The sequence below is a fragment of the Microcebus murinus genome, chromosome 1 (genome assembly GCF_040939455.1).
Source record: "Microcebus murinus isolate Inina chromosome 1, M.murinus_Inina_mat1.0, whole genome shotgun sequence".
NCBI lineage: Eukaryota > Metazoa > Chordata > Mammalia > Primates > Cheirogaleidae > Microcebus > Microcebus murinus.
In genome coordinates this window covers 155,998,826-156,026,195 of record NC_134104.1, presented here as the reverse complement: position 1 = coordinate 156,026,195, position 27,370 = coordinate 155,998,826, and the positions used below count along the sequence as shown (strand labels likewise).

Here is a 27,370-nt window from a genome sequence, read left to right as displayed (position 1 = left end):
CTAATCTCTACAAAAAATTTAAAAATTAGCTGGGGGCCAGGTGTGATGACTCATCCCTGTAATCCTAGCATTCTGGGAGGCCGAAATGGGAGGATCACTTGAGGCCAGGAGTTCAAGACCAGCTTGGGAAACATAGGCAACATAGCGAGACCTCATCTCTACAAAAAATAGAAAAATTAGCCGGCATGGTGGCACATGCCTATAGTCCTAGCTACTAGGGAGGCGGGCATGGGAGGATCTCTTGAGGCCAGGAGTTCAAGACCAGCCTAGGCAACACAGCAAGACACCATCTCTTAAAAAAAAAAAAAAGAAAGAAAAACCCACCAAGACAGAATAGTGGTCATGCATGGTGCTCACATCTACAATCTCAGCACTCTGGGAGGCTGAGGCAGGAGGATCACTTGAGGCCAGGCATTTGAGATCAGCCTGGACAACATAGCAAGATCCCATCTCTACAAAAAAAATTAAAAATTAAAACATTAGCTGGGCATGGTGGTGCACACCCATAGTCCTAGCTACTTAGGAGGTTAAGGCAAGAGGCTCGCTTGAGCCTAGCAGTTCAAGGTTACAGTGAGCCATGATCATACCCCTGCACTTCAGTCTAGGCAAGAGTGTGACCTTTTCACAAAAAAAAAAATTTTTTAAAAGTAGAATAGTAGTTGCCAGGTGTTAGGGGAGAGGGGGAATAGGGAGTTATGGTTTAATGGATATAAAATTTCAATTTGAGATGATGAAAAAATTCTGGAGATAGTGGTAATGGCTGCACAATAATATGAACATAATGTCATGGAACTCTGCAATGAAAAATAGTCAAAATGGCAAATTTTATGTCACATATATTTTATCACAATAAAAGCAAATTTACAAGAACCATATGGGAAAATCTTCATAATGGTGAATTTGGCAATAGTTTCTTAAGTATGACACCAAAAGCACAGATAAGAAAAAAAATAAATTGGACTTCATCAAAATTAGAAACTTTTATACATCTGGAGACACTACCAAGAGAGTGAAAATATCACCACAAAATGGGCAAAAATATCTTCAATTCACCTATCTGATAAGGGATTAATAGCCAGAAAATATAAAGAGCTCCTACAACTCAACAACATAAAGCAAACAATCCAATTCAAAAACAGGCAAAAGACTTGAACAGACATTTCTCCAAAGAAGATATACAGATGGCCAAAAATCACATGAAAAGATGCTCAGTATCACTAATCACTGAGTTGGAAAATGCAATTCAAAACCACAATGAGATACCACTTCATGCACATTAATGTGGCTAGTATTTTTTTTAAAAGTGGAGAATAAAAAGTGTTGGTGGAGGATGTGGAGGAACAGGAACCCTCATGCATTGCTGACAGGAATGAAAAATGTTTGGAGATATTTTCAAAAGTTAAACATGGAATAATATATGATCCAGCAATTCCAATCTTAGGTATCTACTCAAGAGAACTGAAAATAGGGACTCAAACAGATATCTACACAGCAGCTTTATTCACAGCAGCTGAAAGATAGAAACAACCTAAGTGTATCTATCGACAGATAAATGGATAAACAAACGGGATACATACACATACAACAGAATATTATTCAGCTATAAAAAAGGAAGGAAATTTTTATATGTACTACAACACAGATGAAACTTGAGAATTTTAGGCTAAGTGGAATAAGCCAGACACAAAAGAATAAATATTATATGATTTCCCTTATATGAGGTACCTAGAATAGTCAAATTCATAGAGACACAAAGTAGAATAGAGGTTACCAGGGGTTGGGGATACAGGGAAATGGGGAGTTATTCCTTAATGGGTACAGAGTTTCTATTTGGGATGATGAAAAAGTTCTGGAAATAAATGGTACTGGTTATAAACACTTTGAATACATTTAATGCCACTCAATTGTACACTTAAAATGGGCAAAATGCAAATGTCATGCATATCTAACCACAATAAAAATAAGAACAAAAAATACCAAGGTAAAGAGTTAACCAATTAAAACCGATCATTACTCTATATACCTAACACAGAAACCTGCTATAAGTTCTGAGAGAGCGAATAAAAAAAAAAAAAATGAGCACTTGTAGAACAACATCAGTATCATTACTTACAATCATATACCACTGGCTCAGTATATTTATATATTATATACTTATATTTATTACAGCTTAAATATTTGAGTATGTTTAAACATATCAAAACATTTTCATTTCAAAAAGTTCCTTCCCGCCATCCATAGTGCTCCAAGTACTAAGTGTTTCTTCCCATTCCTATACTGAAAAATAAAACAAAACCCCCTCCTTCCTTGCTTTCCTCATGACTAGATGGTTGCGGCACTATCATATGTCACAGCCACGTGCATCCACCCAGAAGAGAAACTTCCCTCTACACAGACCAAATTTACATTGGGTTCCACCACTCCCAGAGTACTGCCTCTGTTCCAAAGACAGGCATTCCTAAAGGGCTTTGACCATGAGTCAGAAAGTTCTTTTAACAGGATTGAGTCTATCACAAAGAAACTGAATCTCACACCACAGGAAAGGAAAGGAGCCACTTTATTTTTTCACACCTCTGATTACTCAGTTTCCCTTGACCAAGTTCAATTCAGGTCCAGCTTGCAAATGTATGGCTGGGGAGAGAAGCAAACAGCAATGAGTTGCTACCAAATTGGAAAAGGATAATACCCCAAGTAGCTACAGAAAAAAGAAATGTACAGAGGTAAAAAATGATACCAAAACAAAAATACCATTTAAATTCACTGATAGTGAGTCAAAGAATCCCACATATCCCCTCCTCTGAAATTCCCTACGAGCATCACAACCCAGATGAGAAGAGGAACAAATAAACAAGAGAACCACAAATTGGAACTAAAAATTTTCCTATGGATTTCAGTGAGGAAAAAACAAATTATCACTGTATTAACATCATAATCACTTGTTTGTATTAATAAGGTCAAATCATCAGAAATTCAGTTAAACAACTGATACCCAAGAAGTAGAACAAATAAGCACTTGTAGAACAACCACGGTATCATTACTTAGAATCATACACCACTCGCTCAGTATATTTATATATTATATATATATTTATATATCATAGCTTAAATATTTCAGTATGTTTAAACATATCAAAAAATTTTCATTTAAAAAAAGTTCCTTCCTGCCTTTTACTTTTGTAATGCACTATGGATGGCGGGAAGGAACTTTTTGAAATGAAAATGTTTTGATATGTTTAAACATACTCAAATATTTAAGCTGTAATAAATATAAGTATATAATATATAAATATACTGAGCCAGTGGTATATGATTGTAAGTAATGATACTGATGTTGTTCTACAAGTGCTCATTTTTTTTATGAGAATTTATTCCTCTCAAGTATGTATCAATTTTGAAATTTTTGAAAATGCAAGTCTGTAGAGGAAATAATGCCCTATGCTAACAAGGGTGCAGAAAACAAGTACCCTCACTACCCTACAGGACAACTTGGCAATAGTTCACTTCAAACAACCAACTGCTCAAAAGTAGAAAATTAGAGTATATCCATATCAGGCAACAGCAGTCATTACAATAATGAACATTCCAGATATAAGAAAATGTTCACAGTATAACATATTTAAAATAAAAGTAGATTATAAGACAACATAAACCATAAGGTCCTAAATTAATTCTAAATGTCTCCTTAAACATATATACATAAAAAAGAGTGGAAAGATATGTCAATATGTTGAGAGGGGTTCTGTCTAGGGACAAAAAAATGACATTTCCTTTATTTGTGTGTGTGTGTATTTTTCTATATTTACTGACATTTCTATAATGATATATATGTTATGTAATCAGAGGAAAATGTTACATAGAAAAATAAAAAGCTCAAATGTATTCAGTGTAATTGAATTCAAAATACAGGGAAGACTAGAATATGCTATGTTTTAGGAAAAATCCAACAAAAATAGATAAAATTTCTTCTTAAAGGTTTAAGCTTGAGTTCTTTGGAAAAGTCACTCATCCAAAACATAGCATTCCCCAAGTGTCAAACGAAACAGGCATTGTTGGAATAAGTTCAAACTGCATCCCAATTACCTGCTGCAAGATTTCTGAATCACTGCTGTGATAACTGTGAAACACTACGTAGAGAAGGATTCATATGGGAATCCTAAGGCTTCCACCCAAAATCAGTCTTTGAACTCAGCTGTGGACAGTAAACCTCTCTGACAGGCTCAGGAAAGAGAAAAACCAAGAAACAAAGTATATTCATGTTGTTCCAAATTTCTAACAATCAAATATTATTAGATGTACAGTCTGCCTTTTAAAATGCCATCAAGATTAACAAAGCAAATAAAACTCTTCACTAGGTTGGACTTTTAATTAAATATTCATTGATCACTCACTATGTACTAGTGTACTAGGACTAGTACTGTGTACTAGGTCCTGATGATACAAACATGAAAATAAAGTTCCTTGTCCTCAAAAAACTCAGTCTCCTATGACAAAGAGATGCAATTAAGCATGATCTAAAGGGATAAATGCCATACTAGAGGTGGATACCAACTACAGTAGGAGAAGAAGAAATGCTTACTTATATCAGGCAGAGCTGGGAAAGGCACAAAGAGGAGACGACATTTGAGCTTTTTCAGTTGTCATTTCTCAGGTACATAATGGCAGTCATAGTATTCTAGTCATTCAATACTGCTGTTCCCAACCCCGAGGGCCGAAGCCTGTTACTGGTCCATGGCCTGTCAGCAAACTGGCCTTGAATCACTGCCTGAACTCCATATCACCCACCACACCATCTGTGGAAAGTCATCTTCCATGAAACTTGTTCCTGGTGTCAAAAAGGTTGAGGACCACTGATATAACAACCTGAGCAAAGCAACAAACATAGGAAACTTACAGGCCTGTCTGGAAAAGGGTGAGTTGTCTACCATATATACAGTGTAGGGAATGTGGAGAGAATGTCAGAAACAAAACTCAAGAAAACTAGTGCCACCCTTGCTCCTGTACATGAAGATGAAAATGGAGTCAACACTTTTTCAATGCTGGTATTTGTCATTCCTCATGCTTAAAAGTAAATCCACATAGACCTCTTAGCAGAATCTTTCATCCTCTAAAATACCTCTACCAAAGACCACAGTCTGGCCAGGAGCCCACCCTAACCCCAAACACTATCGGGTTCACGAAGGTGGCACAGCTGGCAATGTCATGAAATGTTCATCCAGATAATTTGCATTCAGAACACTTTTTTAGACATTAGACACTTCCTTCTAGGGAAATAAAATTTTTTCCTATCCTATTGAACATTTTTAATAGCCACTTGGAAAAAGAAGATAGGCTTATCAATTGTGTAGATAAAGGTTCAAGAAAAAGATAATATGTGGGATCACAAATTTAAGCTTCAAAAAGAGTTGACAAACACAGTGGTTAAAATGTAACAGAAATAAATCTTTTAAATCTTTAAAAACTGAAACTAAAATTTGACTTGTTTGTTTAATATCAATCACACAAGTTCAAGATAGAAGAGATACAGTTTAACTTCATATGAAATAAAACCTAGAGTTTAGTTGTTATAAATTCAATGAGCAAATAGTGTGAAATGGCAGCTTCAAAGTCTCCAAAAATCAGGCTTTATGTCACATTAACAAAAATGTCCAATTCAATACTACAAATGCATATATAAAAACTTCTGTAGGCCAGATACTGAATTATGTCTGCTAAGAATACAAAGATAGGCCGGGTGCAGTGGCTCACGCCTGTAATCCTAGCACTCTGGGAGGCCAAGGCAGGAGGATCACTTGAGCTCAAGAGTTCGAGACCAGCCTGAGCAAGAACGAGACCCTGTCTCTATTAAAAATAGAAAAAAATTAGCCAGGCATGGTGGTGCATGCCTGTTAGCCCCAGCTATTCGAGAGGCTGAGGCAGGAGAATTACTTGAGCTCAGGAGTCTGAGGTTGCAGTGAGCTATGATCAGACCATTGCAATCTAGCCCAAGTGAGAGTGAGACTCTATCTCAAAAGAAAAAAAAAAAAACATAAACATGGCATGATCCCTATTTTAAAGAGTTTATAGGCTAAAGTATGTTATTTTAACCATGAGTCACAAATTCAATTAAACTGCCACCAATATTTTTAATGAAATAGAAAACATCAGCATACACTATTTAAAGCACACAGTAAGACAAAGTAGTACATCATTAAATTTGTTTAACTTTTTCATACATATGTATACATATAACTATTAATATATGTATTATACATACAAGATAACTTCAAATGTATTTCTACCACAGATCATAGTCAAAGTCGGAAAGACATTAGTCTACACCACTGTAAGGTACAAAGTACTACAGGATTTAGCAGAATAAAATATAACTGGTTGGAGAAAGAGAAGGGTGTTGTCAAGGATCTAGAAAACGATTTACAGAGAAAGCAATATGTGAGAGAAGCCTTGACAGACAGGTAATAATTCAAGAGATGAAGACATAGGGAAAAAGCAACCTGTGTAGAAGGAATAATATAAACAAAGACATGACACAGCCAATAAGAAATGTTTAATAGGCAGGAAATAGTCCTCGTGCATGGCAGCACTGGTATAAATAAGCACAAACAGAGGAACTGGGGGAAGTTAAATTTGGCTAAAGTTTAAAGTACAAGTCAGTCACAGATGAGGCTAAAAAAGCAAATTTGAGCTATAACATACATAAAAGTGCTGGGAACATAGTATATACTTAATGATGCCATTCCACCTAGTCTTAGTTCTGGAGCCTTAAACCATACTATCTATAAAATCCAAAGAGTTCTAAAATGTATGACTTATTACAGGGCTATGATGCAAGTTATTTATATGTAGGCACAGAACAAGGACTTATAAGAAAAATACAAAGAGTCATTATTCTATTCAATAAAGAAGAATGTTCTAGCAGTGGCTCATACTTATAATCCGAACACTCTGGGAGGCCAAGGCAGGAGGATTGCTTGAGCTCAGGAGTTCAAGACCAGCCTGAGGAAGAGGGAGACTCCATCTCTACTGAAAAATAGAAAAATTAGCCGGGCGTCATGGTGAACGCCTATAGTCCCAGCTACCTGGGAGGCTGAGGCAGGAGGATCACTTGAGCCCAGGAGTTGCAGGTTGCTGTGTGCTAGGCTGATGCCTGGCACTCTAATCAGAGCAACAGAGTGAGACTTTGCCTCAAAAAAAAAAAAAGAAAAGAAAAGAACAAGAAGAATGTTCTAATTACAGCTATCTAACAATAAAATTGGCTGTCCCAAGAAGTGGTGAGGGCACTGTCAGTAGATATGTTTATAAGGCCAAATGTACATTTGTTGAAGGTTTGGTACTAAATCTGTATTATAAAGTTCTGTGTTTATCACGCTATAATTCTTCCATCAATGTTGGTTCTCACTCATCACCAAGAGCTCATGAATGAATTTAGAAGGGAGAGGGAGAAACAGATGGAAGCAAGAGGTTGGGATTTTATTCTATTATAGATAAGCAGGAAAACAGGAAGTTTCAGAGTGATATTTCCCAATATAGTCATTACCTTTACTAGAGTATCTTAATGTGTGATATAGCAAATCAATTGCAAGTACCTGAGCCACAGCTAAAATAATTGGTAATGTATTTATTTTTTAAAGGTTTCTAGAGCCTTTATGTGAAGAAAAAAAAAAAATCTTGCTTTTCCATACAAAAATCTGTCAAGAGGGGGTACACAAGACACTTGAAAGCATAATCATAAACAACTTTGTTCATATAGTGAAAGTACAACATTGGAACTAAAATCCTAATATAGCATAACCAATAAAGCTTACACCTTGGGAATAATTTCAGATCATTCTTTTAATCAAGAATAAAGACACAGGAATTTAAAAAACATTCAAAGCTGGTGCAGTGTCTCATGCCTGTAATCCTAGCACTCTGGGAGGACAAGGCGGAAGATTACTTAAGGCCAGGAGTTCAAGACCAGCCTCAACAAGAGCTAGACCCCATCTCTACAAAAAATAATAGAAAAATTAGCCAAGTGTGGTGGACATGCCTGTAGTCCCAGCTACTCAGGAGGTTGAGACAGGAAAATTGTTTGAACCCAGGAGTTTGAGGTTGCAGTGAGCTATGATGATGCGACTGCACTCTAGCCTAGGAGACAGAGTGAGACTCCGTCTTAAAAAAAAAAATTCAAAATACAAATTACTAAAAATTAATGGTCATTCTTTTGAGATTGTCATGCTTCAGAATGTTGTCTAAAAATGCTAGACAGAAAACAGTCCTATGTTTCTAAAGCATATTCTAATACTATATGATAAAATGAACTGTAAACCTGAATTCTGTTGAATAGAGTTGTATATTAACTTTTCTATTAAAAATGCTTATAATTTCATGTTATTTCCTGTTTGCTTTATAGAATGACAGATCAAAATAAATCCATCTTGGTTTAAGAAGACATTCAATAAACGTTTACTTAATTTCTTTCCCCCTGCTAACAATGCCTTAAAAGAGGGCAATAGTACCCACATACTCCTCAGGGCAATATAAAAACCTGCCTTCTGAATTTGGCATGTACTTATCAATGTATATCCAGTTTAAATTAAAAATGGTAGAGTATGCCTCATCTTTCAAGCCAGAGACACACACTACTGACAAACTGCTTTCAGAGGCAACAGTGTAATAAAATAATCTGTGGCTTAGAATCCCAAAGTTCTGGGTTCAAATCTCAATCGAGCACTTACTAGCTTAAGTACCTTAGATCAGTCACTTAACTTCTCTCAGCTAAAGCTTCTTTCTCAACTGTTTAAAAAAGAGGGGAGAGGTGATATTACGATGTAAGGCTCAAGTAGAATTATCAAATATGGAAGTTCCCTGTAAACACTATACCCCTGATCATAGACATCAAGCATATCCTCACTTTTCGGAACAAAATATAAAGTCTTGGGTATATGACATATTCTCTACCCCTGGAGTAGATGTCTCTAATAGAGGTATTAGGGCCCTTCCAGAGACTTCAAAAGTTGGGCTTCCCTCAAGTAGCAAGTAACTAAAGAGCATACTGCCCTTGGGCTATTTCAGTGAGTTGTAGTCAGTTTACCAACAGCTTTACTCGAATTTTGTGACCACTGGTTCTTTCAGATCTGGTTCCATGGACCTATTCCCTTCCCACCTTCAGACTCCTCTGCACCACAAGATCTTTATAAGCTAAATTTCTTTTAAGGACTAAGGGCTGAAAGAAGAAACTGCTTTGTTCCCCTCCCCATCTGGGAAAAACCAAGCAAGAGGAAATCAGGTAAAAGTAAAGCAGAAAATATGTATTACGTTCTAAATTAGGAAAAAAATATATATAACATTAGAAAACTAAACTGTAAATTATTCTGGTTGGTAATGAAGAAAATTTTTCATGGTCTACTAAATGGGGATTACAAAAAAATAAGCAATAAATCCCTGAATTATTTAAAAATTTGCCTCATGACAGCAGGAGAATAAACAAGATGACGTTCTGAGGGGGCATCTGCTTCTAAGATGTCAAACTAACATGTATTCATTCACGCCCTTACTGCTTTTCTATTCTAGTTTATTTTTTTGTTTTATTTATTGTTGCTGTTTGCTGCTGCTGCTGCTATTAGAGGGTGAGAAAAGTATTTTCTTGGGTTTTGTTTTCTGTGTTTGGTAGTTTTGGTACTATCAGTATGGAGAAAGACAAGTGTTTCACAAAAATAGCTGGATTTTTCTCACCTATAGCACTTCAGAGCAGGAAGTTTCTTGGAAAGGTAAAATAAAGAATAGTAGGATGCAGAGCTTTCTAAGCATTCATGGCAACAAAAAGGAAAGCAGAGTTCCTCTAAGAGGAAGAGACATAAGGAGTCAAAACATAGGCTAACAGGTTTAGTAAAGAATAGTCTCATAAAACTAGAGGAGAGCAAGACAGTCAAGTACATGACAAAATACTACCCATTGCCAAGAAGAAAATTAAGGGAATATACAATTGTTGAAGGACAAAAAAGGATTAACAACTTCTGAGAGCCTGTTTCTTCATCTGTATAATTAAGACTAGTCTTAATTATATTATATATATAATATTAATATAGTATGTACATTATAACATTACGCTGTTACAGAGCAATGTTAAGTCACAATGATTAGCCCATCATAGATCTTCAAAAAAGAGCAGTGCCCTCCCCATCACCTAAAGTCAATCACAGAATATTACAATGGAAAGGAAAGCTCAGGTATCACCTAGTCATAAATAAATAAGTAAACCAAATATAACCTAATGTTATAACCTGTGCAGAATTCCTATATTATAAAAAATTTAAAGGACAGATATTACTACACGATCTCAAAAGCCTTACCAATGTCAAATACAGATGAACAGTTGCAGTGGAAAAAAACTCTTTGCACTGCTGCAACAGGGGACTCCTTCCCTCACCAACATCAGGAAAAAGGAGGTCCTCCTCCTCACATTTCTTCAGATTGGTGGGAAGTAAGTATAAATTTTCCCTCCTTACTGTGGGATTACATACAGACTGACAAGCAGAGACAGAAATCTCTGCTCCAAGTTAGTCATAAAAATCAAAGCTGAAACTTAAAACATGTTCTCATAGAAGCAATGATACTGGTTAAATTTTCAAGCTAGTCCTCACAACAATTAAACAATGCAGCTAAAATGCCATTGTAATTGACTATTTTGCTCATTATAAGTACAATATTTAAGGTATTTTATAGAGTGAACAGGATTATGAAAAGGCCTAGGAGTGTAGCCCTAACATGCTTATGGAAAAAATTTGTTCTGAGTTTTAAACAATTTGCACAAAAACTTTTAGACCATAACGGACGAAGGGACAGTAGAAGAAAGCTGTGAGATAAATAGGAAGAGAGTTGCCCAGTTTGGCAGAAAAGACATCTGAATTATATTAAACCACATCTGCTAAGGAAATGTCTTCAGAATAACTGTGTCTCTCATTTAACAAGCATTTAAGTACTGCCCTGTACCCAAAGCTGTTCCTCTCCACACGGAATAACAATTTTCTAAAGCTAAACACATAGTCCTAGGAATGCAAGAATTTCATTACATGTTGCTGAGTAAATCACACCCCAAATCATAGTGCTTTGAGATTCACATACACCTACCTTGATTACCCTGCAATGGCTCTGTCCCAGAACTAATACACTTAGTATGACTATTAGCCTAAGTACTAAGGGGAAAAGAAGAAACTAACATTTAATAAGCACTGGATATGCTCTCATTTGATTTTGACAATCTTGTGAGATAGCTAAACATTATCCCCAATTTACACATTAAGAAAATGATGTTAAATAACTTGCACATTGCAGCAGTTTACTGTAAATTCCACCTTTTCCATTACTCAGAGGTTCCTCCCCAAAAGAAAATAAATTAATCACTTAGATGCTACCGGACAGTTAACCACTTTCACATCAATTACTTGTTATTCTAGTTAAGCAATTCTGAAAGCAAAACATCAATTCCTCATTTCACAGAATCAACTTGGTATTCAGGGAATGCTTAAGAGAAGGGGTAAAATGTCCCTAGAGGTGAATCCTGGCTCTCTGCATCATTTCCCAACTCCTTCTAGACAGAGACTCTAGAAGTAGGGCTCCTTTTATAACTTCCATCTTAGCATAGCTAATTTTTTTCATAAAGGTATCTTTCAAAACAAGATTTTCTACCAGCACAGAAGACCTCTATGCAGGTCCTTAAATTTAAGTAAACTGCATTTTTACATGACTTTTTCATGTAACTTGCCTGTATTCCAAAATATTCCAAAACATTTGTTACCACTGCAGTTCAAAAAGTTATTTTGTAGTTAATTATGAACTAAACCTTGATTAAACTGCAGTGAAATGGGAAACAAAAATCTATGTTCAGACAAATTTCCTATCTAAAATTTTCCATTACAAGCTTGGGGAAAACAAAAACAAACCTGTACACTCAACATTTTAAATGTTTCTAACTGAACAAGATGATAGGTGACTTAGAATAACGCAATGTGGCTTAATTCTCCTATCATGTAGTTGTCACAAATACTGACACTGTAAAAGTAAAACTAACATTCAATTCCTTAAATTACTGCATATTCTTTTTAAAGAAACAGAATGTTAAAAGAATTATTTAGCTTCTGGAGTTTAACACTTAGATAAAAAGAGGATTCTAACAGGAATAACAGTCTCATCTGAAAACACGGGTTTTTAAAAAACAAAACCGGTTCTATAAAATACCTAAACTTAAGATTGATACATGTCAAGACATTTCCCATTTTAAGATATTTCTAATACTGAAGGCAAAACAAATTAAAACGGATGAAACACCTGCAGTCAAATGTCTGCAAAATTTTGAACTGAGAAAATGATGTCAACGTTTTTCATCCTTCTTTTGTAAGGTTCCAGTCCAAAATTAAACAGCCACAGGGTTTATCGACTCAGATGCGTTAACTCATTAAATTCGGGGTTCTGGAGCGAAGAAAACACAGTCCCTGAATTTGGCTTCTTGAGTAAAACTGCCCAGTGCCCGACACCAGAAACCTCAGTCCACCGCCCGGGCCTCGCCCGCCCCTCCCGCGGGCCGTACCTGCCGAGGCCGCGCCGCCAGCGCCCCCTGCCGCCCTCGGCGCACCCGAGACCCGCGCCCACTCCCGCCCCCGCGCCGCCCCCCCACCCCTGCGCCGAGGCCGCGCAGCCTGCGGGCAGGGGCGGGGGCGCGAGGGAGCTAATTGAGGCAGGGCCCGGAGCTCGGGCGCGTCCTCTGGAATCCCAGCCGCAGCCAGGCCGAATCCTCACCTACCTACGCCGTATTTCTCCTCCTCTGTGGGGGTCCACATGGCCGGGCCGGGCGCGGCTCCGCGGGCGCGGCGGCCGGGCGACAACGCGGCGGGGACGGCCGCGGGCCCGGCTGTGGCGCACCGCGAGCCGAGGCGGGGGCGGTCAGGCGGCGCGGGGCAGTGGGCGGCGCATCCCTCACAGGCCGTCCGGGATGCCACTGCTACCGCCGCCACGTCTGAACCGCAAGGCTCCGTGGGTGGCGCAGCAGCCCTGGCGACACGGGCGAGGGCTCGCCACCTGTCCGTCGCCGCCGCTCCCGCGCCGCGGCTCGCTTCCTCACAGCACCGCCGCTCCGCTCCCCGCGCCGCCGCGGCTCGGCTCGCCTCCGCGGGCTCGCAGGACGCCCGCGCATGCGCCACTCCCCGCCGCGCAGGGGCTCGCGCCGCCCGAGCTCGCGCCGCCCGAGCCCGCGCGCCAGCGGAGGGAAGTCTGCGAGAGGCGATTGGACCCGCCGGCCCCCACAGGACAGGCTGCCCCGCCGGCCGGGGGCTCTCAGAGCAGCAAGCTCTGGAGCTGGCGAGGCAGGTGGGCAACCCCCTTGAATCCCCACTTGCTTCCGCTTACATTGCCTCCTGCCAGGGGCTCGGAGATGACCACGGTCCCCAGGTCAGAGAGGGGAGATATGGAAAAGAAGACGACACCATTTTCAAACCCATCCCATTTTCACCCGCAATCGTGTCATGACCATATTCTTGGAAAGGTTCCCGAGCCACCGTGCGCTTTCCCAGGGCCTGCAGGATGGGTGCATTCCTGCCCCTCCCTCCTGGAGGCTCTCTAAGCCGAGGCCCCTTACACCTCCTGGGTTCTTGTTTCACTGAGTAGGCCTGAGTGGTTAATGTTTGAGACCTGAACAATCACAGGAGCCTTCCTAGTAAGGAAGCACTTCCTCACTGGGCTCTGAGGGTTCCTACCCAGGGCACTGCCTCCCATGTGTTCCTGAGTAGTTCTGCTTCTGACCGGAAATTTCCCTCCTCTCTCTCCTCCCTAAGAATCCATTTACCCTGATATCTACAGATGTCACCTTGTAACCCCACGTCAACCCCCTCGACAAAGACCAGGAATTGCAGGATTTCTCCTTTCCACCTACATCTGGATTCACATGGTGTTCCCAGCTCTAATCCCAGCAGATCCATTCATCTCTATCACCAGCACTACCAAGTCAAAACCCTGGTGTCATCCCTCACCTCTTGGCCAGCCCCCCACACACACACTCTTTTTTTTTTTTTTTTTTTTTTTTTTTTTTTTTTTTTTTATAGAAAGTACTGGAGTGAAACCCCCCACACTCTTAAAAGTCCAACTGAGCACCTCACCTCCAGGAAGCCTGCCCTGACCCAGCAGCCAGCCCACTGGATCTTTCCCTCCTTTCTCTGGGATTCCAGCTGTGTTCAGTTTGTGTCTTATTTCCCTCATAAGACTGTCAACTCCCAAAAGGCAAACTCCAAACTAAAGTCATCTTTCTGGTCCCTCAGCACCCAATCCAACACCTAGTATATGGGTGTTGAGTGGAAAGTAAGACTAATACAAGAATATTTTGGCAGTTAACAGATCTTGGGTATTTTTGTTTTGGGGTTTTTTGGTCTTGTTGTTGTTTTGGTTTTTTGGTTTGTTTTTTGAGACAGTCTTACTCTGTCACCAGGGCTATAGTGCTGTGGCGTCAGCCTAGCTCACAGCAACCTCCAATTCCTGGGCTCAAGCAATCCTCCTAGCTCACCCTGCTGAGTAGCTAGAACTACATGCATGCGCCTCCAAGCCTGGTTAATTTTTTTCTATTTTTAGTATAGATGGAGTCAGGCTGGTCTTGAACTCCTGAGCTCAAGTGATCCTCCTGCCTCAGCCTCCCAGAGTGCTAGTATTACAGGTGTGAGCCACCCCGCCCAGTCACAACAGATCTTGTTGATTCTTCCTTCAAAGTGTCCTTTATCAGGCCTGGGAAGAGGCCTGACAGCATTCACCTGGATTATTGCCACCCCCTCCCACCTTCTGATTTATAGGCTCCTCCTCCCACCAATAAAAGCTGCCCACTCCTGCCCAGAAAAATGTCTGTTCTGTGAATGTTCATATTTCTCAACAGCCAGATACACTTCTCTCTTTTTTTGGAGGTGGGAGGGGAGGTGTTGTTCCAGGAACATAACAAAAGAAATGTCCTTATTTATGTATCTGTTTCAGGAAGATAGACCCCTGCCCAATGGCCACCATGGAATGAAGCCACAGTCCCACAAAGCTCTCTCTAGAGAGCTATCCAGCAAGTGGGGCTGAGCTACACAGCTCTTCTGAACAACTTTAAAACTATTATTTCATCCTCTAGTTCCACTCCCTTGTCTGATGTACATGATGACAGTCACAGAGCCTAACGGCCAGTTTTTACAAAGTTTACTCTCTTGTTCCCAGTCTGAATCCATCTTAGATGATGGTTTTCCCAGACAAAGAAAGTCCCATTCCATGACTGCATACCTCAGCTCCAGGATGAGAGGTCATTAAACCCAACCAGGAAAGGGAAAAGAAAGGTGAGAAAGAGGGCAATTAATAAGTCCTAGATTCCTACACGCTTGCTGTTTGTACTAAATTTAGATTGTTTTCTTGAGTTGAAGCAAAAGGGCATAGCACATGTTGTAGAGAATCGGCCTTCAGCAGGACCATGCACCTGCTCTCCTATCCCCCTAGCATCTGGTCTGAGCCCTTCCTTCCTCTGGCTCTCAGTCCACTCAACATACCACACACACCCCTTCTGAACACATGAGCTAACTTCCAGCTTGCTTCTGAAAATCAGGACACTCAGCACACTGACCTCCTCCCCTCTCTACCTACACTTCCTTGTATTCTTGCCACCTCCCAGGCTCACTGCCTGCTCCTTCACAGAAACCCCAGGAACCCACTGTGCTATTGTTGTCCCCTGTCTCCCATTTTCACCCTATCCTGCTCCACAGGCTCCTTCTACAGTCCCAGGAACACCTGCCCTGTCACTACCCTCATCCCTCTCTTCCTCCTCTCTCCATGTGACTTCAAAGGAGAATCATCCACTCCAAATCCGTTTATCTCAATGTAATTCATCTGATTATCAGCCTCAAAGTTCTGGTTTCTGACCTCATCACCTCCTGGAAACTGCTCTCCCAGAACTCCACAGGGCCATCCCAATTTCAGGCCATTCCCTGGCTCTGGGTAAGCCTTTGCACACAGCATCCCTCAGTCCAAGTCTTCTCCTCTCTTGAAACCATGGATTTGCCTCACCTTCCAAAGGCTGTCTTATGGCCACTTCCCCAGGAAGCCTCTCAGTTCAAGGGGCTTTTCCTCTGCCATTAAGTCCTTTCCTGTGGCACTTACCTTATCTTCCTCTAAAAAACCAAAGGTGGCTGCCTTGCACATGGGCACACATTTGTTTCCTTCTTCAATGGCAAGGATTGATCTTTATTTATCTTTACCCCATGCAGAGACTAACATAGTGCCTGCCACCTAACAGGAATTTAACATATACTCTTCAGTAAATGATCTGCCTGTATGTTTACTGACACCATAATGAAATAGGTTGGAAAAGAAAACTGGGATATTTACCTCCACAAGTTACAAATCTCTAAATTCAGAAGTTTAATTAAATTTCCTTGTTATAGGCACACTGGTATTAATTTAAAATTTCATTGATATATCTTGAGTAGCTATGTAAAAGATAAAAATAGTGGAGCAATTTATCTAAGAAACAAGTCTGCAAACAATTTGATTTATCACTAATACTTTTAGGTTTAACTCATTACCTTAGATGACAAATTGCAATTTAATGGGTGAGAAAGGAATCAAGTTTTTAGCAGGAAATTCTTTAAGACTGGTAGCTATTAAAAATAGCCTATAACCAAAAAAATTTTTTAAACGATGTACAGGAAATGCAGATAGCATCATCTTTTTTTTCTTAAATGGGATTTAAGTTGATCAATAATTTTTTATCATAAGCAAACTCCATGATATTAAATGCCCCATCACCTTTGGTGAATGAGACTGGCTCTTTACAAAGCTCAATGAGCTACAATTCACATCTTCTCTCCTTGTTTTCTTCTGCCTGGAGAATCAGAAAGCAGCATTTAAGGAGCCAGCCGGTCTGATGACTCAGCTCATAAAACAATGTGTGGCCACAAAGATGATGTTTATCCAGGAGCATTCTGGAGGCTTTTGCTACTGAAGTCAGCAAGCAGTGGGTAAGTGGCACACGATGCTCATTCTCTCGAGATTTTCTGGCAGCAGTGCCAAAACAGCACTCACTTCCCTCTCCCAGTGGTCGATCTCATCTAATGCTCTGTCAAAGTGGAATGGTAGGAAAACTTCAGAGAAAGATAGAGGGTATAGAGGCAAATCCAAGCAAAATGCAGGTGAGCAGTGACATTCTGCCTTCTCTTGATCAGGAGGTAGCAACAGCTAGTGCTTATTGCCCATACAAGGCCCAGGGGCAGGTGAATGGAAGGCTCAAGAACACATGTTACCCAATTTATCTCTGCCCTTCTGGGTTCCCTCAACAAGTGGGTCTGCTCTTGTTAGTGAAAAATCTGCAGAGCTAGTTTTCTTCATGGCAGAGGAGACACCCAAGCTATTCTTACTTCACCATCACCTCTTATTTTACCCCCAAAGCAATGCCTTTTAGGAAGCCTCTTTTCAGAAGGAATAAAGGGCTAACACAGAATAGGTTAACACAGAGATGACTGAAAAAGTTAGGGTGCTTTCAGGTGAAGAGACCTAAAGAGACTAAAAAGATATTATTAGTGTTTTGCTTTAAATTTTGTTGCATCTGAATATCTTTGCAGTAGGGAGAAGATAGAAAAGAGTGTGAAAGAGAGACAGATTAAGCAGTGCAATATTTTATTATTTTCCCTAAAATGACAAACTTTAACCATCTGTTCCTATTTTATCAACCCATTCAAAATATTATTGAAATGTGGATTCCTTACAGTTATCCAGGGTCTTCAAATGAGAAATGATCAAAACTCCCCTGATTTCAACTCCTGGAAACTGATGTGGCACTTCTAGTTGGGCTGTAGCTATCAAGCCCTACTATGAGAAGCACCCCCAGATGTGTCCAGATGTGTCAGAGAATCCTTGGCATTTCCTTCCTGTCCACTCAAGACTGTGAGCTACCTAGTGACATGTTATACTCTTTTTTAGTTTTCAGTGCCTAGCACACAGGATCTGGCATATAGTAGATGCTCAGTAAATATTATTTGAATGAATACATTAATAAATGAATGCTTTTATTTTTCCAGAAATTTATATCTTTGTTCCACTAAGTTTTTTGTTTGTTTGTTTGTTTGTTTGTTGTTTATTTGTTTCCTGACCAGGAAAAAGGGAAGAGATAGAATCAAAAACAAGATACCCCCTGGAAGGAAGGGCAAATAGATAGAAACTTGGCATTACCCAGTTCTCCTTTCCCTTTGGGGGAAATAATCATACCTTTGAATTTCTTCACTAAGTCACCAAGGAAGGATTAAATTAAAAACCTTGGAGAGTAATTAGCAACAAAGCATTCTAATGTCAAGAAGTGAATTTTATAGGACTATATTTATAATATTAATTGGGCCTCTGTGTGGCCAAATGGTGAAATTATTGCTCCAATACAAATAGACCCAAAAGAGGAAAACAACCCAAAATAGCACAGATATTGCAAACAAAACAGAGGTAATTTCTCTACACATAAAAAGCAACCAATTGAAATACCTTTACCAATTCACTTAAATGCAAAACAAAGCCTATTTGTTTGGTGTGGCACCACTTACCCCATCTCTGAATTGCTATGGTACTGAGACTAGGAGAAGAACTGATACTTTGCTCCCACCAGCTCTTCATACTTTTAATCTTGAAGTGTGAGAAATCTGAATCATTCATTCACCAAAAATTTATTGAGCACCTATTATGGACCAAATCCAGGACAGATGTTCACAGTCTTTCTTGCCACAGAGTTCACCACAGTTGGGGGAAGAGAAATTGAACCAATTGTCACACAAGCAAATCCCTAATTAGAGACACAAGTACTAGGAAAGAAGAGAACAGCGTACAAAGGGAGCCTCAGCCAGGGGGCCTGACCTAGTTTGCAAGTCAGGGAAGACTTCCTGGAGGACATGGTATTTAAACTGAAGCCTGACAATGCAAACAAATCAGCCAAGTAAAGAAACGAAAGCATTCTAGACAGAGGGAAGAGTATTTGGGGGAGGGGGGCTAAGTCTGGTTGGGAAGGAATGGGATGGCCAGTGGGACCAGGATATGATGTGTGAATGAGCAAATAAGTGGAGAATGGGGAGAGATGTGGCTGGAGCAGGAGACAGGGGCCAGTCTTGGAGCCTTGCTGGGTGCCATGACATTAGGACACCAACCATTACTAGGCCTTGGGTCAGAAGCAGAGATAAGAGACATGAATAAGACCAGACCCTAAGACCAGCCCCCCAAGGAGATCCTGGGCTTACTGAGGGAACAGCCTAGGAAAAGGCCCATCCCCTTGAGAACTAGGCTCAGAGGCACCACTGCCCATTCCCCAATTCTCTGAGCACCTACCAAGTCTATATAGAAGCATCTAGAACCACTCCAGGTTTCTCTCTCCTCCTTGAGCCAATCCTTCCTTTCTCAAGATGGTATACCGTTGCCCATGAGGGTATACTAGCCCTCATCTCTCCCAGGTCCAGAGGGAAAGAACAGGGTCTGTGAGGGTTTTGTTTTTGTTTTTGTTTTTGTTTTTTTGAGACAAGAGTTTCGCTCTGTTGCCTGAGCTAGAGTGCTGTGGCCTCAGCCTAGCTCACAGCAAGCAACCTCCAACTCCTGGGCTCAAGCAATCCTTCTGCCTCAGCCTCCCCAGTAGCTGGGACTAGAGGCATGCACCACTATGCTCAACTAATTTTTTTCTATATATTTTTAGTTGTCCGATTAATTTTTTTCTATTTTTAGTAGGGACGGGGTCTCGCTCTTGCTCAGGCTGGTTTCAAACTCCTGAGCTTGAGTGATCCTCCTGGCTCGGCCTCCCAGAGTGCTAGGATTACAGGCGTGAGCCACCGCGCCTGGCCTATGAGGGTATTTGCTAGTCACCCACATCCCTACCCCTGCTAAGGGTCCAGGGGAAGAATATTGCCAAGCTTCTTGCCAAGCATGCCAAGAAGCAATTGGCCCCAAATCTGATCAAGGACCACTACTAATCTCTTCCTGAGGAACATGTAGTAGAGGATGAAAAAAAAAAAATCTTTAAAGAATTCTCTCACAAGAGCATACCTTGGAACATGTACTTGAAACATGCAGGGCCTGACCCAGGGAGCAGCAGGAATAGTATTCACCCTTTCACCACTGAGGAAGAGCAACTTTAAAATATGGAGTCTATTCTGTTCTCCAATTAGCACTGAGGGGAATGGATCAGAATTTATAATACATAGTCATGAATTATGGAGTCATCAGAGAAGTGATCCTAATTCAGAAACCTGCCATGCCGGGAGCCAAAGCAATTTTTCATGAGAACTCATCACCAGGTAGCCCCTGCCAAAACCACACCTGTACCCAGCCTCTCCTAACCCCAACCCCAATCTGTCACTCTGGCCCACTGCCAGCTTTGGGTTTTTTCTAGTTTTAAGTGACCTAGCAACAGGGAATAGAACTTGAGGGCTTTGGAGTCAGAGCTGGGTTCACATCCAGGTTCAGATACTTCCTAGCTGGGTGACCCCAGGCAAGTAGCCTAATCTCTCTGAAACCCAGTTTCCTCCTTTGTCAAGTGGGAATCATAACAGCTTCTACTCAGGGATACTTGTGAGGATGATAGCTGCAAAGCTTGCAACATAGTGCCTGCCATGGTAAATTTTCACTAAGCATTGAAATCTTGCTCCCCTCCTACCAGCTCAGATTGGTTCCCAGAAATGCTGGATCTCCTTCCATTTGTGGAATCTGCTTTTCCCCTGAGCCAACCAGTGAGGGCTGGTTTGGTCACTCCTGCCCAGCAGGGCTGGCCTCCTGCATCTGCCTCTTACCAGCCACCACTTAGCTCAGTGCCAGCCTCTTCTCTCTCTTTAACACCAAAAAGTATTGATTTCCCAGAGCTATTTCCATGATGCAACACCCTTGAGAACTACCTATTCCATTGGTTGTCCTCCATGATCATCAGACACTCTGCTCATCGCCACTCTCCCTAGAGCCACAGGGTCTTCAGCTGCCAAGGAATAGATCTGTTTCATTTCGCACTTACTTAAAGGTCAAACATGAATTTCTCCCTATTATTGTACTGTGTCTTGTCACACAGACTCTCTGTTTCATGGATTAGTCATAGTCTTGCTATCAAATTAAATATTCCTCGGTGGTTATTTTTAGAGAAATCTTTTTCTAACTCTACATGGTGCAATGATGTGTATGCTCTCACAGCTCTAGAATCCAAGCATTACCAGGTGGGCTCTACATTCCTCTAGAAAGCAACAGCCAGTGGAGCAGTGGAGTTTGTAACTTGGCTCTGTCCATGGACTTCTCTGTCCAGCCCAAAATAATTAATCTCCCATGCCTTGAAAGATCTAATCATTCATCAATCAAACCAGTACAGGCCCAAAGGATGCTTTTAGCACAATTGTGAATTAAGCAAAGCACATTTGTGCCATCCCAACCTCTTATTTGACTCTCTCCTTGATCCTAGTACAAGGACACCAAAGGAAATTATGCCCTCATGCCCTGCCCTCTCAGGAAAGGGCCTGTCACCCTACCTTTTTGAGGCCTGAGAAAATGACAGTGTTTACACACTCAGGACAGCATCAATAGGGAAATGAAGCCCTCAGAACAGAATTTTAGACTTAACTGCGGGGGCTATGCATGGGGAAGAAAGGGCTTGCTAAGAGTGAGTCCTCTTCACCTACTTGAAGGCAGTATGAAGATGGGAAACTGTATATACCATGGGGTCTTAAGGACCTCATGGCATAGCTGAAGCAACAAATTCCACAAAGTGACAATAATTCAAGATGGGATTTAGCATTTCCCCCTAGGGTATGGTCTGTCGGGAGGGTGGCAGATTTTCCACTCCAGTGCTCCACTGGCTGTGACAAGCAGGGCTTCACTCACCCAGAGCATGTGAGACTAAGGGAAGATGGAAAGTCAGCCCAATTCTGGGGTCAGGCAGGCTCATTTGACCTCACACTAAGCTGCTTCCTCCCCCAAGCTGTCATCAGTAAAGCAGGTAATGCTTTGGTTTTCTTCTAAGTTTTTATTTCTCAGCTTGTTTAGAACTTGGATGAGGAAAAGGAGACTACTTATTGGGGGCCTTCTCAGAGAGTCCCTATAGACTATAAATGCTGTAGCCATTCACAGGCAGGGAAGGCTGAGTGGACTGGAAAAATCCAGGAAGGCTTGGCTGAGGAGGCAAGGTCTTAGAGGATGAGTTTGATTGGACACGGCACAGAATGGGGGCACTCTTGGAACAGGTCTTATGAACCAAGGCTCAGAGGGAGGAAGAAGCAGAGATGAGTGAGTAGCAATGACAAGGCCAGTGTGACCAGATCCCAAGATTTCCTTGGGGGAAGTGTCAGGTGGGTGGAGATGAAGAATTCTGAGCAGTCAGTAGAGACTAGACCACTCAATTGGTCAAGGTGTATTTCCTGAAGGCTCTTCAAGGTCCAGGGGAAGCAGCCAGAAGTAGAGTCAATATTGGCCTAGAGGAGAGTGTACGGGGCAGGCTGAAAGGCTGCTGTGAGGCACTCAGGAGGAAGAGTGTGACTATGAAGACTGGCTGAAGGTGTGGAAATGGTGCAGAAGGACACAAAGATTTCATCATGGATCACTCCAGTAGGTGAAGACAGCCCTAGCAGGGAATGATTAGCCATCAGAGAGCCCACTGGAAAAGGTACAAATGTGGGTGACTCAGCAGGATCTGCTTCCTCCCATGAGGGGTAATAAAACCAGTAAATGAACAGATGGAGAAATGAGCATCTTCTTTAACCACCAAAGTATTATAAGACAAATTGGAGCTACAAGGAGACCCTTTCTTTGGCCCATCTAAAAAAAAAAAAACCACATTGAATGACAGTGTGCAGGCAGTTAAGAGTGGGGTAGGTCTGTTTGACCTTCACACCAGAAATATGGTAAGTGGGTATCAGGACACTCAAAAAAAAAAAAAAAGGTAGTTCTGTGAAATGGATCTGGGGTAAGTTTCATTTACATAGATATCCAATGTGACACTGTCTATAAATACTAGAAATAACTGAATGACAATCAGTAGGGGATGAATTGATTGAACATGGAGCATTACCCCATGCAATTTTATGCAACCAATAACAACTATGAAAGCCATATATCAATGGAGAATGTCTATTATGTCACATTGAGTGAAAAATAACCAGCCCCACAACTCTATTCACAGTATGGTTATAATTATGCAAAAACAAATGCATGTATAAACAAACCAGAGTAAAATATACCAAGAAGTGACTCTTCCTTCCTTTCTACAATTTCCCAATGAGTATGTGTTGTTTCTATTACAAACTTACCTGTATAAAGCAGTGCGTCTTTCTCAGGAGAATAACACACATAGACAGGACATAGAACTGAGCAGCACTGGCCACCTGGTACTCTGGAGCCCACTCTCTCACCCTCCTTGAAGCTCATCCCTCCTGGTGATGAGCAGAAAGGATTTCCTAAAGCTAGGCTTTCATGATAGAGAACTGCAACAGCAATGAGCATGGATTCCTGTACCTGCTTCATCCTCTCTGGCCTGACTCATCCACTCATCCATTCTGGCCAGGTCCTTACTTCTAGGACACAGGGCTCATTTTTCCCTTTCTCTGTGGTAAATGAGGCCTTTGGTCACTTAGAGCAGAATTCCAGAGCTCCTCAAGGCTCCTCTTAGGGTGCTTGGAGAAAGGATGCCCCCACTTCACTGTGCTCACTGCTTCTACCTCCATATCTACAGATCCTACCTTTCCCAGTTGGGCTTCCAGCTCTATTTCTCCACCTAAATGCCCGTGTTGAGGCCACCAAGGATGTCTGTAATGCCAAATGCAATGATTGTTTCTCTGTCCTTGTCCTATTTTTCCTGCTCAGTCAGCAGCATCCAAAACAGTGACCATCCTTTTCCTGGAACATTTGCTTTTAGAAGCTTCTGATAAACTATACTCTTGATCTTCCTCTTACATGGCTATTCCCTCTCAGTGTACTTTCCTGGATCCTTCATGTCTCCCCAGCCTCTGCACCAGGACTGAGTCCCCTTTTCATCTCTCTCCACATTCTCTTTTCTCTTGTCTGGTCTTGTGGCTCTGGACTCCAGAAAAATCATGATGTCCCAAAGTTGCACCTCAAGCTTCATCATTCTAGTTGCCTTTCTGACACTTTGGATATCTAACAGTATCTTGAGAGTAGCCAACGCTACAATCCACCCACATTCCTGCCACAATCTCACCTCAGGAAATAGCACCTCCATCTCCATCTGAATACTCTAGCAGTCATCATTGATGTCCCCTCCTTCTCCCATGTCCATACCATGGTGAGTTCTATTACTCCAAATCCAAATACACACCAGATCCCCCATCCTCCCAGGCCAACAAACCTCCTTCTCTCACTTGGAATTCTGCAGCCTCCTCGTTGGTCTCCTTCTTCCATTTTTGCCCCCAGTGATTCTTCCCTTGCAGCCAGAGGAATTTTTTTTTTTAGAGTATAAATCACAGCCTGTTTCTTCAGTCAAAACTCTCAGATGACCTCTCAAGAAACAAAGTTCCAACTACTTACTCTGTCTTACTCTGATCTCACCATTACTATTCTATACTGTATTAGGAGTCCCAGCCAGTATAACAAGGCAAGAAAAATAGAAGCATAAAGATCAGAATGGAAGATGTAAAGTTATCTTTGTGAAGCTGTCTTTATTCACAGATAACATTATTGTTTGTGTAGAAAAATACTAGAGCTAATTAGTAAGTTTAGCGGTGTCATAGAATACAAGATCAATATATTAAAAATAATCATTCATTCCTGTAATCCTAGCATTTTGGGAGGGCAAGGTGGGTGGATTGCTTGAGGCCAAGAATTTTAGACCAGCCTGAGCAAGAGCAAGATCCTGTCTCTAAAAAATATAGAAAAATTAGCTAGGCGTGGTGGCACATTCTTACAGTTCCAGCTATTCTAGAGGCTGAGGCATGAGGGTGGTTTGAGGCCAGGAGTTTGAGGTTGCAATGAGTTATGATGATGCCACAGCACTCTAGCTCAGGTAACAGAGTGAGATCCCTATATCCAACAAATGAACAAAACCAAAACACCAAATAAACAAACAAAAAACAACTATAGTCCCATAAACTAGAAATTAACTATGAGGAAATTTGAATTTTTAAAAAATTTCACTTACAGTAATATCCAGAAACTAAAATTACTAGGAATGAATGCAATGTAAGATGTGTAAAACTATAAAATACTGCTGAGAGAAATTAAAGAAGGCCTAAACAAAATATGCCATGTTCATAGATTAGAAATAATAAAATCACTATGGTATTGGCAAATATATAGACAACCAGGTAAACAATGGAAGAGACTAGAGTCCAAAACTAGACACACACAGATACAGTCAAGTGATTTTTTATAAGGGTGCTACAGCAATTCAATGGGGAAAGAAATATTTATTTTCTTCAAGAATGGTATTGAAACTACTAGATATCTATATGGAAAAATATAAGCCTCAATCCTGAGTTCCTACCAAATACAAAAATCAATTACAGATGAATCATGGCCCAAATGTAAAAGCTAAAATTATACAGATCCTAGGAAAGAAAAAAAATAGAAGGATATATATTGAACTCGAGTTGGAAGAGGCAAGTCTGGTCTCAAAATGGAGTTAAACTGCCATCCAGTCGCCCCAGCCCAACTTCGGCCATCGCCTGGTGGGGTGGGGGGGGTCCCATGATCCAAAGGAACCAGAGCAATTGAGAAAACTGTTTATTGGTGGTCTGAGCTTTGAAACTACAGATGATAGCTTAAGAGAACATTTTGAGAAATGGGGCATACTCACAGATTGTGTGGTAACGAGAGACTCCCCAAACAAAACGTTCCAGGGGCTTTGGTTTTGTGACTTACTCTTGTGTTGAAGAGGTGGGTGCAGCAAAGTGTGCTCCTCGACCACACAAGGTTGATGAGCGTGTTGTGGAACCAAAGACAGCTGTTTCTAGAGAGGATTCTGTAAAGCCTGGTGCTCATCTAACAGTGAAGAAAATTTTGGTTGGTGGTATTAAAGAAGATACAGAAGAATATAATTTGAGAGACTACTTGGAAAAATATGGCAAGATCGAAACCATAGAAGTTATGGAAGACAGGCAGAGTGGAAAAAAGAGAGGATTTGCTTTTGTAACTTTCGATGATCATGATACTGTTGATAAAATTGTTGTTCAGAAGTACCACACTATTAATGGGCATAATTGTGAAGTGAAAAAGGCCCTTTCTAAACAAGAGATGCAGTCTGCTAGATCGCAAAGAGATTGGGGAGGTGGATCTGGCAACTTTATGGGTCCTGGAGGACACTTTGGAGGTGGTGGAGGTAATTTTGGCCGTGGTGGAAACTTTGGTGGAAGAGGAGGTTATGGTGGTGGAGGTGGTGGCAGCAGAGGTAGTTATGAAGGAGGTGATGGTGGATACAATGGATTTGGAGGTGATGGTGGCAACTATGGTGGAGGTCCTGGTTATAGTAGTAGAGGGGGCTATGGTGGTGGACCAGGATATGGAAACCAAGGTGGTGGATATGGCGGTGGTGGAGGAGGATATGATGGTTACAATGAAGGAGGAAATTTTGAAGGTGGTAACTATGGTGGTGGTGGTAACTATAATAATTTTGGAAACTATAGTGGACAACAGCAATCAAATTATGGACCCATGAAAGGGGGCAGTTTGGGTGGAAGAAGCTTGGGCAGTCTATATGGTAGTGGTTATGGATCTGGTGGTGGAAGTGGTGGATATGGTAGCAGAAGGTTCTAAAAACAGCAGAAAAGGGCTAAAGTTCTTAGCAGGAGAGAGAGCGAGGAGTTGTCAGGAAAGCTGCAGGTTACTTTGAGACAGTCATCCCAAATGCATTAGAGGAACTGTAAAAATCTGCCACAGAAGGAACGATTATCCATAGTCAGAAAAGTTACTGCAGCTTAAACAGGAAACCCTTCTTGTTCAGGACTGTCATAGCCACAGTTTGCAAAAAGTGCAGCTATTGATCAATGTGATGTAGTGTCAATTAGATGTACATTCCTGAAGCCTTTTATCTGTTGTAGCTTTTTCTTTTTCTTTTTCTTTTCATTACATCAGGTATATTGCCCTGTAAATTGTGGTAGTGGTACCAGGAATAGAAAATTAAGGAATTTTTAACTTTAAAAAAAAAAAAAAATAGAAGGATATCTTCATGACCTTGGAATAATTAAAGATTTCCTACAGAGGGCATAGAAATCATTTATAATAAAAGAGAAAATTATAAATTGTGCTATTAAAGAAACCCTAAAAATTTCTACTCATCAAAAGCACTATGAAGAAAATGAGTAGGAAAGCCACAGTGTAGGAGAAAACATTCCCAATACACATCTAGGACAATAGATGTGTATCTAGGATATACAGAGAACTCCCACAATTCAATAATAAA

General features: G+C 40.9%; 1 protein-coding gene and 1 pseudogene across 9 annotated transcripts in view; one reads left to right on the top strand and one right to left on the bottom strand.

Annotated features, from left to right (window-relative positions):
• Positions 1-13,148, bottom strand: part of DOCK3 (dedicator of cytokinesis 3) — a 599,374-nt gene extending 586,226 nt beyond the window's left edge. For 8 of the 9 annotated variants that reach the window (XM_076008055.1, XM_076008080.1, XM_076008059.1 and 5 more), the window contains exon 1: positions 12,776-13,131. In XM_076008055.1, coding sequence (XP_075864170.1) covers positions 12,776-12,812 — 37 coding nt within the window. In that variant the 5' untranslated portion in view covers positions 12,813-13,131. Of the gene's footprint in view, positions 1-12,775 lie in introns of all 9 variants that reach the window. The other variant, XM_012771410.3, reaches the window with a different exon arrangement.
• Positions 12,811-26,939, top strand: LOC105875097 (heterogeneous nuclear ribonucleoprotein A3 pseudogene; annotated as a pseudogene).
• Positions 26,940-27,370: the final 431 nt, after the last annotated feature.